This window comes from Ostrea edulis, chromosome 7 (assembly GCF_947568905.1).
Source record: "Ostrea edulis chromosome 7, xbOstEdul1.1, whole genome shotgun sequence".
NCBI classification, from domain to species: Eukaryota; Metazoa; Mollusca; class Bivalvia; order Ostreida; family Ostreidae; genus Ostrea; species Ostrea edulis.
The window spans coordinates 9734063-9747101 of record NC_079170.1 but is presented as its reverse complement, the minus strand read 5'-3'; the positions used below and the strand labels follow the sequence as shown (position 1 = coordinate 9747101).

The 13039-nt window shown below is 36.5% G+C and overlaps 1 protein-coding gene across 1 annotated transcript in view; it reads left to right on the top strand.

Moving 5' to 3' along the window:
• The first annotated feature begins 3862 nt into the window (after window positions 1-3862).
• Window positions 3863-13039, top strand: part of LOC125655977 (NADH dehydrogenase [ubiquinone] 1 beta subcomplex subunit 11, mitochondrial-like) — a 9760-nt gene continuing 583 nt past the window's right edge. Inside the window, exons 1-2 of the mRNA XM_048886526.2 lie at window positions 3863-4104; window positions 9384-9520. Of these exons, the coding sequence (XP_048742483.1) occupies window positions 3889-4104; window positions 9384-9520 (353 nt within the window). The 5' untranslated portion in view covers window positions 3863-3888. The remainder of the gene's footprint in view (window positions 4105-9383; window positions 9521-13039) is intronic.

Genomic DNA, 13039 nt, shown 5'->3' with positions numbered 1-13039 from the left:
TTTTTGAATTTTGTTTTTTTTGTGGCTCTCACTGAGACTTTCTTCATGTGCAACGTGATCTTGATGAATATATAAACACTACGGTATTCTATGAATGTAGTGAAACAACCAAAAAAAAAAAAAAACAAAAAAAAAAAAAAAACAAACAAAAAAACCCCCAACAACAACCAATTCTATATGCATTTAAAAAAAATACACTTGTAGAGATACTAGTGTAAATGAAAGTGGTTTTAAAAGACAACCTGTCTTTTTACACACTTTCCGAGTGCTGACCACGTGACTGTCTTATTAGCATACCACGTGCTATTTTCCCAGCAATCCTTTGAATATGTGCCTATCTAACTACCCTCTAGTGTATTTCATATAATCTTGCATAATGAATTTAGTGTACTACGTCCTTACTCGATGTCAAAACTTACCGATGCTATATTGTTTTCCGACCACGTGGGAAGAAGGCTTGCGCAATGCATACTTTATGCAAATAAGGCCAATCGAATAAATAAATCAAGAATGATCTGAAAATTTCAACTTATTCCCTTAATGTAGAATAAAATCAAATATTTTATGTTGCCCACTTTATTATATATCGCCACTATAGATACTTTTACCACGTTAGTTTGGAAACAAAATCAATTGCTAGTACGTATGTGCCTTTAAAGTAATGTAACTTTGAAGTAACGCGCAAAATAAATTACTGCCAAGATTAGGCCAAACAAAAAAAAAAAAAAAGATAAATAGTTTCTCTGGCCAAAATTTTCAAATTTTGATGAGGTAGGCAGGTGATTTTTTTTAAAACTTGGTTGTAGCATGAGTTATCTTTCTTTTTTATGCTGACTGTAGAATGAGTTACTTGTCTTTATCATGAACCTATATAGAATAAGCAATGAAATTTTTAATTTTGCATAAAATAGCTTCACATTATATTAAATATATACTATTATTCTTAAACACTTGCACATAAATGAGTATGCATTCGATAATGATTTGATGAAAAAGATACTTACAATTTTATTAAAACTTTCTGAAAGTTTTACATAAATATCTATAACACAAGAGTTAGCTCATTTTCATGAATAAATAAATAGATATGAATTGAAAAAAAAAATCTATGCAGTACCTTTTGCACGGATGCGGCGGGGCCTGAGAAACTGTTGATTATTTTTTTTAGCCCTAGCTGACCGTTTGTAACACGTCTGGTCACTAAGTGAGACACTATTCTGTCTGAAGCCTATCATTGAACCATGGAGAAAGTAGCCTGAATTTAATTCAACCAGTGAGGTGTAGATAAAAATACAGATTTTAACATTATTTACTATCATATGTGTTTTATTGTTTCTTTAAAATGATTGTGAATTATTGCAGGGTTGTTTATTTTTAAACTGTATACATCACAAGAAACATAATATTGATAACTATCCGTAAAAAGTTTGCTTCAATAGTTCACCTCTACAAGCGTAAAGGAGGCATACAGTCCTCCGACAACCACCGAGGAAAAAATCCTTGCACGCATCCTGTTGAACAGACCTTGAAAATGATCTCCTACCTGAAAGTCAGTGCAGATTCAGCTCAGGTCGTGGAACAGTGGACATGACTTTTGCTGCCAAATAACTCTAAGAAAAATGCCAAGAACAGAACACCAGCCACTCCACAACTTTTGTAGACCTCACGAAATCATTTGATACCGTCAACAGGACTGGTTTATGGTTAATCATGAAGAAATTTGGCTGCCCACCAAGGTTTATCACGATGGTACGTCAATTCTATGGTGGCACACAGGCCCCACGTTCTCGATGATGGCAATCAATCTTCTCCCTTTGAAGTCACAAGCGGTGTGAAGCAAGGTTGTGTTTTAACCTCAACGCTGTTCAGCATGATGTTTACTGCTATACTGGCAGATGCCTTCTTTGAGAGTAACCCAGGCATTGAAATCAGGTACCGCACGGATGGCGTCTTCAACCTGCAGCTCCTGAAAACCAAGACCAAGGTTCACTTAAAAAATCTGAGAGAAATTCTCTTTGCAGATGATTGCACCCTTAATGCCTCAACAGAACTTGACATGCAACAAAGCCTGAACAGGTTTTCGGATGCTTGTGACAACTTTGGTTTGACGATAAGCACTAAGAAATCTAAGATCATGTTCCAACAAGCACCAAACAGCCATTACATTGAGCCGAACATCTACATGTATATAAAATCTGAGCGCCTCAATCCTGTGGAAAAGTTTACATACCTTGGAAGCACCTTATCAAGAAACGTCCACATTGATGACGAAGTCAACTCCCGCATAGCTAAAGCAAGCTCAACCTTTGGCCGCCTGAACAAAACTGTATGGAACCACCGAGACATTACCACAGCGACAAAGCTTAGCGTGCACAGAGCAGCTCTACTGACAACCTAACTTTATACAAGTGAGACCTGGACGGTATCCCAAACACACACCAAGAAAATAAACCACTTCCACACAGTATGCGTACGGAAAATTGTGGGCATCATATGGCAGGACAATATCCCAGAGTACTGAGGTTCTAAGCCGTGCTAACGTGTACAGCATTGGCACCATGCTACGGTCAGGACAACTCCACTGTGTTGGACAAGTTCGAAGAATGGATGACATCCGCATCCCGAAACAGCTCCTGTACGGGGAGTTAGAAAATGGCTCACGCTCCAGAGGTGGTCAGAAAAAGCGGTACAAAGACTCCCTGAAAGTATTCATCAAGCTGTTTCACATCGAACCAATCTAGCTCTTGACTGAAGTGTCTGGCGCTATAACGTGATGACGCAAGCAACGACACACGAGGAGAACCGCCTGGCAAAACAGAAGAGGTCTTAGCGAAAGGAGAGAAAAGCATCGATAGCAGTTCCATCCGAACCGTCTTGTCCGGAATGTGGAAGGACGTTCCATGCGAGGATTGGACTTGTCAGCCATCTTCCAACCCAGAACACTCAACGCAGAAATCAGCAGAGATGAAATTATGGTCATCTTCGACATCGAAAGAGAACTACACAAAATAAGTAAAAACAAATGCGCCCACCTTAAATTTTCAAAATTAAGGTAAATCGTGGTCTCTTGTTTAGAAAAATGTAAACGATAAAATAAGCAATAATTTCTTCCACTCTCGGAGAAATAAATGACAAATTTTTAAAATTTTATTGGGAGAACTTACATTTTTTCCAAAAACCCTTAAAATTTGCGTCATTTTATTAATTTCACCCATTAAAAATGACAGAAAATAGTAAAAATGACTGTTTAGAAGACATATTTCAAGCTCTAAAAAATCTATAAAATTCAGGAACTTCCGGGGGCTTCGTCCCTTGGACTCGCTGGGGGCTCAAGGCGGCCCCAGACCCTCTGCCTCATATACTTGCGCCCCCCATAACAGCAATTCCGCCCTGCAAACAAATACAAGAATATCAGTACTTTAGCTGATGCATGCCCCCCTCCCCCTCCCCCGAACTGCATATCTAACCAATGAACTACTTCACATAACGAATGACTCGCACAATAATACCTAAATTACTTTTTCTCCTCAAGCTGAAATACATTACATTTTATAATATTCACTTCATAAATCTATCCAACAAAAAGAACAATATTGTTGTAATTCTACCTGTCAAATATTAAGAGGAATTTAAGTACAAATTCCTTTGCATGATTAAGATTTTGTTACTCTCATTAATTCATTAATTAACCCCCCTTATGGAAATTGGAACATACTTAGGTCCTTAGACTTGTTACACGATCTTTTGATACAAATAAATCTTGCAGTACTTTCCAAAATACAACTGTAACCATATTTCAGATTGTCTTACCTTCAATTATACAGTATCCGAAATTATGATATCTGATCGAAACCGGTTTCTTTATTACACATTTTCTAGTAAAGCAAAATGGCGACCTTCCTGGGAAGGACATGTCGGCTCCAGCAACAACTGAATGGAGCTAGACGATTTATCCAGCGCCATTCTGTTCGATGTGTATCAACATCAGGCAAGAAAGAGAGCATATCAGTTACACCCTCCGATATTGCAGACGAAACGAAAAGATCAGAACTTAGCAAACGTTTGGAGGAACATTTTAGGAATGACGATTTGAACTCGCCAAAAGTATGTAAACATTGAGTTGTAAAACTTCGATACAGATGTTGATTGCATTTTTATTGGTTTGAAAGAATGATTACAAGTTACAATAATCACGGCAGGTGTATTTAATAAGAAAAAACCGACTTTCAATGTTTTGTCACATGACTTGTCAGTTTCTCTAAACAAAATCATTGAAAATGTGTGCATATGAATATATATTTAAATCAGATCTGACAGTAATATCCTAATCATACTTCATTCAACAAAGTATTCATTTGATGTTGAAATTCTAAACAATTCTCAGGGACTGGTCACATTTGTTGACTGGAGTTAAGGGCACAGTAATTTGTAATAATCTGATATTCATCTGTTCATCCGATTCTTGGCCTCACTTTTATATTTAGGGTTTTTACTAGGGGAAACAGCACATTATTGTTTAGCTGTATAGAATTATTGCAGAATATTAAAAGTTCGTTATCCGTTTATCAAAAAATGTATTTGCAGTTGAAGAAGTCATATAGATATAGGTTGGGAAGACTTCCCCTACAGCGGGCTATTCTTGCAAAAACACGATAATCCCTCTCTAGCGAGATCCCATACAACCAAGAAAAACACCCGTGGAGTACATCTCGTCGTGTTTCACATGTAAAGAGGAAAAAGTGCTGAAATGTCTGATACTTCTGCAAATATACATGTATTAATCAAAACAAAAACACTCACTGTGTGTATCGGATTTCAGACTGCTTCCCTCTTATGCAGCAACTTTGATATGCAATTTCTTGACTGTGTTGTCAATTTCATAGAAACAATTCGCGTCATGTTGAGTGTGTCGCACTTATTTAGAGTTTCACTGGATTTGCCATTTTCAATAAAGACGCCAAAACACCTGTTTATGCTAATGTTTACTTTCTCACTAAAGAGGAATAATCACGTTTTAGCGATCTTGCTATAGAGGAAGTGTTCCCAACCTGTATAAATCAAAAGATGAAAACACTCAAAATTTGTGCCATGTTGGATATAGAAGGTGAAGATACAACTAACACACACTTAATAGCCAAGGCCTAAAGTTGCAAGATTTGTTAACAGCAGTGTCTGATTTTCTTTTGACTAAATGAGATTTGGAAATACAGGGTTTTATCCAGCATTTAGATCTTACTACCCATTTTATATTTAAGGGGAATTTTTGAGAATGCAGTCATGAGCTTCCAGGGGATGGTGGTGGGGGACATCCATGGAATATAAATTGATTGATTACTCATTTTAATTTATATTGTAAGTCTGACAATTATAGAAAATGACTTAGAATATATAAAAATTATTTTGTTGAAAATTCCCATACAATTTTGTAAAGTTTCTACAAATGATGGGGAATTTTTACCTGTGGAAGGGGAAATGTCCATTTATTGCCAAAGGGGAAAGGTGCCTTTTACCGGTGGTAAAAACAACCTAGATAAATCCCTGAACTAAACTGTGAAAAATTACAATAAAGAATTCTATGGTTGCCAAGTGGGCAATCAGAATTAAACTTTTAGGAGTCCACAAAGACTTTTTAGTCACATGACAAGTGGGCGAGCACTTATTTGCATCCCTGCTATGGGTTGGACATTAATTTTGCACATTAAACATGCTAAATATAACAATGATAGTTGTACTATAATCCTTGAAGGGCCCTCAATATTACTGGTATTAATTAGTTTATGTAGGCTGTGCACACATACATGTGATTCTTATTTGCTGTGATTAATCACTAAATGGTTCTCAACGCTGCTAATACAGATAATGAAGACTATTCAGCTGGTTCCCGGTCACTTTGTATACAAGTCACAGTAATCTCTCTCCCAAAAAGTTTATTCCACACTATAAAATTGTAAGTGCTGTCATAACGCTTCTCAAAACTTTCGTAATATTGCCCAATTTATCAGTTCACACAAACAACAAATCGTACGAGATAGAATACACGGATTTCAGGTAAATTGGCAATTACGATTCATGAATAAATAGGGATGGGTATGATTTGAATAATCAACTGATTTTTTCATCGATCTGATTTATTAAAATTTTCTATTCAAGATTTTTTGGATTGTTTCCTCTCCATCAGGATTTTGTTTTCGTTGAACAAAAAACCCGCAGATATTGTTTACATTGCATGTTTTAAAATAGTTGTGCAGTCTACAATCATACACGCTGCCATCTCTAACGTAAATATTGTTAAATCTAGGATCTAGAGAGGGCACACATATCATATGTTCAAAAGGGCACTTTTTATCGTGACAGGCAATTTCAGGGCACTTTCATTGTACCATACTATAATAGTAATAGAATAATCATTTAGCCTCTTTGAAAGTTAATACCTGCTGCCTTGATTTTAAACTTTCCAATCAACTGTGTGAAATAAAGAACAATTGTTTTTATATTAACAAATATCTAAAAAAAAAAAAAAAAATTATAGAGAAAAAAGGGCTTGGTGCAGCGCCATGCTAGCTTGTTTTAGATTTAACACTCCGTTTATGGGAAAAAACATCGCTAGTAGAATCTGACTGTGTGAATTTGATTGGTTTACGAAAGGTCATGTGGACAATGGACATGACCCTCTATTGGGTTACTTCATATTCGCCAATATTCTAGTATAGCGATCTACGTGAGCGGAACAAAGGATCTGATTTTAATCAGATAGAGTGAATTAAGAGTTAGTTAAAATTTTTTGTCATCTTCTAAAAAGTATCTTCTCAAAAACCACTTGGCCAATTTGAATCAAAATTGGTGCAAATTGTCCTTATGTAAAGGGAATTCAAGTAAGAAGTTTGTTCAAATGAAGGGCCATGCTTCCTCAAAGGGGAAATAATCAAGATAAAAATAGGGTGGAATCTTGTCATATAAAAATCTTTTTCTCAAGAAACATTTGGCCAGAAAAGTTGAAATTTACATGAAAGCTTTCTAACATACAATAGATTCACGTTTGTCCATATATAGGGTATAGGGTGGGGCTACAACAGGGGATCAAAATTTACATGGCAATATACATGTATAGGAAAAATCTTGAAAAATCTTCTCAAGAACCATAGGGCTATTATTAGTCATGTAAGAAGCTCTAGCTAGTAGAGATTCAAGTGGGTCCAAAATAATGAGGAGTAGGGTGGGTCCAAAATAATGAGGAGTAGGGTGGGTCCAAAATAATGAGGAGTAGGGTGGGTCCAAAATAATGAGGAGTAGGGTGGGGCCAAAATAATGAGGAGTAGGGTGGGGCCAAAATAATGAGGAGTAGGGTGGGTCCAAAATAATGAGGAGTAGGGTGGGGCCAAAATAATGAGGAGTAGGGTGGGTCCAAAATAATGAGGAGTAGGGTGGGTCCAAAATAATGAGGAGTAGGGTGGGTCCAAAATAATGAGGAGTAGGGTGGGTCCAAAATAATGAGGAGTAGGGTGGGGCCAAAATAATGAGGAGTAGGGTGGGGCCAAAATAATGAGGAGTAGGGTGGGGCCAAAATAATGAGGAGTAGGGTGGGGCCAAAATAATGAGGAGTAGGGTGGGGCCAAAATAGTGTGTGTTCCAGGATCAAGAATTGAAGTCCGGACCTCAGCTGTGATGTGAACATCTGAACCATGGCTACCAAGTGATCAATGGTTATACTTCATTAAAATTTTACTAAAATAAATATTGATACAAGTGAAGTAGACAGTTATTCTTATCAAACTGAAAAATAAAAGAGCACTTAGACAGATATTAGTTTCAAAGAAAATAGAATGTTTATGTACATATTTGTTCACAGTTACACCTTCCATTTTTGTAAGAAGTGAAAATAAAATAAACATGGTCTTTGCATTGTCTTTATCTGTCATGGACAAGCATGGATTTATCTGTTGTAAGTCACAGGAACGTTTCAGTTGTTGTGAGGTAGGACGTGAATCTTAAGACCCTGTCCATTCAACATGAGATATTTCACACATGCAGTGCTTCCCAAGGTCTTCTGGTACTTACTGGACATTTGGTCCAGTAATGGTCGAGTTATTACTGGACCAAATCACATATTACCAGAACAAAATTTTATCTGCAAATTAATTCCCAATTGTGGCCCCACCTTACCCTTGGGGGGGGGGGGGGGGGGGGGGGGGGGGGGGCATGGTTTTGACAAACTTGAATTTACACTATATCAGGAAGCTTAATATTTCATGTAAATTTGAACTTTCTGGCCCAGTGGTTCTTGAGAAGATTTTTAAAGATGTCCCCTATATATTCCCATGTTAACCTTTGATCCCCTATTGTCGCCCTTTCCTACCCCTGGGGGCCATGATTTTAACAAAATGTCAGGAAGCTTTCATGTAAATTTGAATTTCTGTCCCAGAATGGCATCGGCGACGTACTTTATTAGCCCAAGCATTTCACTTCAGATTCGTCAGTGGAGTAAACTTTTCCAACCCGTGTTCAACACCAGTGTTTTGAAATACACGTTTTTTTAAAACTCGAACAATTCGCGTAACTCAAATCAAACGTGTCCGTGTTGTTCAAATACTTCTTGATCAGTTTAAACGCTTTATTTAATTGTTATTTATTACCTAATTCAAACGCTTCAAAGACGTCTGTAATTTCACGGGATATTGCTCAATTGTATTATCACCCTCTCGGGGGGGGGGGGGGGGGGGGGGGGGGGGGGGGGGGGGGGGGGAATTGAAGATGATTGCAAGTTTGATAAATATTTGAGTTAAACGTAAACAGGTTTTCTGTTTGCATTGACTAAAAAACAGAGTAAATTTTGGGACATGCTGCTAAAAATTGAAAATTTATCTGATCATGTATTTCATTGGAAAAAAAATCATTGGACACTTGGTCCGGCCAACAACTGATATTGATTGGACGAAAACAAAAATTACCGGACATTTACCAATGTCCGACTATTAACCAATGTCCGACATTTACCAATGTCCGGCGGACCTTGGGAATCACTGTTCACAACCATTAACCATTTGTCATTTCTGTTGAATATTACATATCACTTCGTGGTGTCAACTTTTTTTTTCACTTAGGAAATAAATAAGAGTTTAATGGATTTAAATCTATAATTCACTTTCACGCTTCATTGAGGATACATGAATTTTTGGGCAAGTCTACGCCACTAGCAAAAATGGCAGAGTTGTTCACTTGTACGGATTGTTTGTATTTTCCACGGATTTTAAATGAGTGATGTAGTTAATCTAATCAACTCTTTATTGTTACCTAAGTCCTGGACATGAATTGGATGGTGTAGAAACTTATCACTTTGGAGAAGATGAAGTTAAAATAGAGTTGATGGGTGGATATTTTCTTTACAGAATCGAATCAATTATGGGTTTGATGAGACTGATGCAGACATGGACAAGTTTCACTATCATTCCATCTGGGGCTTCTGGTTTGTCATCCCCCTTGTCTTGGGTGTAGCCATTTTCAACTTTACTTTAAATGATTCTGGGTAAGTACATGTAAAAAATGAAGGAAAAAAGTTTTAGTGTCTCTCTTAAAGAATGATTTCAATTAGATAGACACTGACAGAATACAGGAAGAATTCCTGAATATCTGACTGTTAAAATCCTGAATATCTGACTGTTAAAATTCTGAATATCTGACTGTTAAAATCCTGAATATCTGACTGTTACAAGTTAAAATCCTGAATATCTGACTGTTAAAATCCTGAATATCTGACTGTTACAAGTTAAAATCCTGAATATCTGACTGTTAAAAGTTAAAATCCTTCAGTCTGTGTCAATTCCCGAATATCTGACTGTTACAAGTTAAAATCCTGAATATCTGACTGTTACAAGTTAAAATCCTGAATATCTGACTGTTACAAGTTAAAATCCTTCAGTCTGTGTCAATTCCCGAATATCTGACTGTTACAAGTTAAAATCCTGAATATCTGACTGTTACAAGTTAAAATCCTGAATATCTGACTGTTACAAGTTAAAATCCTGAATATCTGACTGTTACAAGTTAAAATCCTTCAGTCTGTGTCAATTCCCGAATATCTGACTGTTACAAGTTAAAATCCTGAATATCTGACTGTTACAAGTTAAAATCCTGAATATCTGACTGTTACAAGTTAAAATCCTGAATATCTGACTGTTACAAGTTAAAATCCTGAATATCTGACTGTTAAAAGTTAAAATCCTTCAGTCTGTGTCAATTCCCGAATATCTGACTGTTACAAGTTAAAATCCTGAATATCTGACTGTTACAAGTTAAAATCCTGAATATCTGACTGTTACAAGTTAAAATCCTGAATATCTGACTGTTAAAATCCTGAATATCTGACTGTTACAAGTTAAAATCCTGAATATCTGACTGTTAAAAGTTAAAATCCTTCAGTCTGTGTCAATTCCCGAATATCTGACTGTTACAAGTTAAAATCCTGAATATCTGACTGTTACAAGTTAAAATCCTGAATATCTGACTGTTACAAGTTAAAATCCTGAATATCTGACTGTTACAAGTTAAAATCCTGAATATCTGACTGTTACAGTCTGTATCATATTCATGCCAATCTATTTAGCTGTAGATCTGTAGCTCTGTGAGAGTGACAGATCCACCCCTTATAATAACCTTCAATTTACGGCACGGAAAAGTGCTACCTAACATGGCTGCGTCAACAAACTGAAATCATTTGAAGGTGTGAGTTTTCAGGTTGCATGAGGCTTTAATGAATAGTCTGGACACAATTATCATGGGAAAATATGTTAGGAATTTTGTAATATTAAATTTCGGAGACAGCGATGCAAGAATACAATGATATAAGGCCTCAACTGAGCACATTTTTATCTGCACTGTAAATTGAAGGTTTTTAGCTTACTTGAGGCAAAGGCTCAAGTTAGCTTTTCCGATCAAAATTTGTCCGTTGTCTGGCGTCGGCGTAAACTTTTCACAATTTCATCTTCTTCTCCAGAACCACAGAGCCAATTTCAACCAAACTTGGTACAAAATATCCTTGGGTAAAGGGCTTTCAAGTTTGTTCAAATGAAGAACCATGCCCACTTCAAAAGGGAGATAATCACAAAAATGTCAAAATAGGGTTGGGTCATTTAAAAATCTTATTTTCAAGAACCACTGGGCCAGAGGAGCTGAAATTCACATGAATGCTTCCTGATATAGTGTAGATTCAGGTTTGTTATTAAAAATCATGATCCCTGGGGGTAGGATGGGGCCACAATAGGGGGTCTTAAGTTTTATTTACAAATATATTGGGAAAATCTTTAAAATTCTTCTTCTTAAGAACCACTGGGCCAGAAAAGCTGAAATTTTACATGAAAGCTCTCTGATATAGTGCAAAATCAAGTTTGTTAAAATCATGGCCCCCAGGCGTAGGATGGGGCCACAATAAGGGATCAAAATTTCATATACTAATATATAGAAAAAAATCTTTAAAAATCTTCTTAAGAACCATTGGGCCAAAGAAGTTTACATTTACATGAAAGCTTCCTGACATGTTGCAGATTCAAGTGTGTAAAACTCATTGCCCCCGTTAGTAGGATGGGGCCACAATAGGGGATCAAAGTTTTACATGCAAATATATTAGGGAAAATCTTTAAAATTTATATCTTCTCAAGAACCACTGGGCCAGGAAAGTAGAAATTTATATAAAAGTGTCCTGATATTGTGCAGATTAATGTTTGTTAAAATCATGGCCCCCGGGGATGCAATGGGGCCACAATAAGGGATCAAAGTTTTATATACATGTACAAATATATAGGAAGAAAATCTTTATAAATATCCACTGGACTAGGAAAGTACAAATTTACATGAAAGCCTTCTGACATAGTGCAGATTCAAGTTTGTTAAAAGCATGGTCCCTGGGGATAGGATGGGGCTACAATAGGGGATTTACATACAAATACATAGAGAAAATCTTTAAAAAATTTCTACTGAAGAACCTTTGAGCCAGGAAAGTACAAATTTACATGAAAGCTTCCTGACATAGTGCAGGTTCAAGTTTGTTAATATCATGGCCCCTGGGGGTAGGATGGGGCCACCTATTGTGGTCAAAGTTTAACATACAAATATATAGGGAAAATCTTTAAAAATTTCTTCTCAAGAACCACTGGGCCAGAAAAGTTTACATTTACATAAACATTTCCTGATATAGTGCAGATTCAAGTTTCTAAAAAAGTTTACATTTACATAAACATTTCCTGATATAGTGCAGATTCAAGTTTCTAAAAAATCATTGTCCCTGGGGGTAGACTTCAAAGAAATCTTCAATAGCAGTAGGGGTCATTTTCGTGCATGATGAGTTATCTAACCTTGTTGATCTTCAAAGTTGGGGGTCAAAGGCCAAGGCAACAGAAGGGAATTCTATAGATTCACATGAAGTAATAATCTAATCTACAGCAATGTTTTTAAAGGTTAAACAAACTATATATATATATATACCTATTGAATAATCAGGGCCTTGCATTATATGGGTGCCCTGTTGTGTGTACAAATATCCATGCAAATGATTTTGCAGATTTCTTTAGGTCACCATTTCACTCAGCTAGGTGAGACATTGCTATTGATCTTCATTCTTAGTCGTGGGGGAATTTATATCAATGGGTTACAGATTAGGTTTGAATCGGGGCTTTGTTGACCCATTTTGAAAGAGTTGTGGACCTTGAACTTGGCAAATGATACCACAAAGGTGGAACCCCTTTATAATGCTGAACTTGTGCTGCTTGCCATCACAGTGATATCTGATTCTTTAGTGAATATTTCAAGGTTGGGGTCATAAAGGTCAAGTCCCCAGAAGAGAATTTCTTGCAATACTTTACGACAGGAATCACATAAAATTGTAGCACTGGCGTTCCGACAAACTTTGGATATATGTTTTTCATGGTGAGTTGTAGAATGATTTTCATGATGAGTTTTAGCATGATTTTCAGGGTCAAAGGTCAAGATCAGTGGATGCTACATTAATGTCCTTGTGGGTCATGATGTCATTATACTATACTGTTGTTATTTT